Below are 1,442 nucleotides of genomic sequence, written 5' to 3' on the forward strand. Positions count from 1 at the left end.
GCTAAAAGTATATATATTTGGAATCAGGAGAACGCCCCCTACCCCCCCTATAGCCACCTTTTTTTTGTACGCGGGGGATGCCAAACTAAAATTTTCCCTTAACGCACAAGCTTTTCTTAATGGCTCATTGACACCTCACCTGATTTTAGTGCTTCTATTCACTAATTTATATACTTACTTGCTTTTATTGGTGCTTCAGCAACACTATTGGTTGTGCTGGTCCCATTCATTTTCACAGAAGCCACACTGCTGTTGGCCGAATCCATTTAACGTATTTTTGCAATTTACCTGAACGTTAAAAAGTTATTGAAAGACAACAGCAGCTATCACAGTCCAATAATCTGAGTTTTCCCACAGCGTTTATTGCAAAATCTAAAAAGGTGTCTGGACAAAAATTTCGTATTGACACAAAAACAGCTGACAGCTTGACTTTTGCCACCTTGAGTGTTGCCACCTGAATGTAGTTAAAGATAAAGAGGCTGTAAACACACAGAGCTGCCACCCTACAAAGAAACGGAACGGAGTGTATTGAATGCAAATGATTGTAACGCACGTAGGCGTAACGTACACGGAACATGCAAGATCCCGCACCTGTAGACTGCAAAAAGTACGAAGCAAAATTTTTCTCGCATACCGAGCGGTTGGCGACTTCTCGCTTGTTTTCAACAGCCATTTTTGTTGATTGACAGCTATTGTTTCATTTCGCAAAATTCTTCGAATCAGCCACATCGTTTATCCGCTTGCGAAAAAAGTAGGACTGAAGCGAGATTTTCAAACTGGTAAAGACAGCGGGTAAAATCATTTACCCCGAGTATTATAACATGCCGTCTACGATAACGATTGTTTATCTGCCGCGATAGATCTCCGGCGATAAATCGCTTGAGGAGACCGCTCATTGCAATCCCAGGCGATAGATAGCAGAAGATATCGCTTGCGAGCTATCATAGGCTATGAACGGTCAAATAGTGAGTTTCACAGTTGCTTTTAACTTTGAATGTAGGCAAATATGTGTTGTTTTTTATAATAGTAGCGTTCCAGATGCTTCACGATTTACAGAGTTTAACAGAAAGCTGTTCCCGGTTGCCACCTTCCATAAGGTTTATTAATTGCGAAAACAGCGTTTCCTGTAAATCTTCTAAAACCTGCAAATCGTGAAGCACCTGGAACGCAACAAAAATATATGCTAAAAACAAAGTGGAGTAGGCAATTTATGCGAATACAGTTATTTTCGTCATGTGGAATGTACTCGTGACGTTCAATGCTGCGGAATCGATGCTGGTGTTGGGCTAGCTTGAGGTGCTGGGGAGGAGTAGTGCTTCCATAGTTTTTGCCCACGTGGATAGGAGGAAGATGAGCCTATACGAGTCTTCCGCCGATCCTACCAATTTTTCGCATATCGTGGATGCTTTGACGTTGTTCTATGGTAAAGCACATTGGTGTGT

General features: G+C 41.8%; 1 protein-coding gene across 1 annotated transcript in view; it reads right to left on the minus strand.

Annotated features, from left to right (window-relative positions):
• Window positions 1–435, minus strand: part of LOC118741315 (probable serine hydrolase) — a 5,084-nt gene extending 4,649 nt beyond the window's left edge. The window contains exon 1 of the mRNA XM_036473248.1: window positions 179–435. Within this exon, the coding sequence (XP_036329141.1) occupies window positions 179–266 (88 nt within the window). The 5' untranslated portion in view covers window positions 267–435. The remainder of the gene's footprint in view (window positions 1–178) is intronic.
• Window positions 436–1,442: the final 1,007 nt, after the last annotated feature.

This window comes from Rhagoletis pomonella, unplaced genomic scaffold, assembly GCF_013731165.1.
Source record: "Rhagoletis pomonella isolate Grant_MI unplaced genomic scaffold, Rhpom_1.0 Rhpom_scaffold_00006, whole genome shotgun sequence".
Taxonomy (NCBI): domain Eukaryota; kingdom Metazoa; phylum Arthropoda; class Insecta; order Diptera; family Tephritidae; genus Rhagoletis; species Rhagoletis pomonella.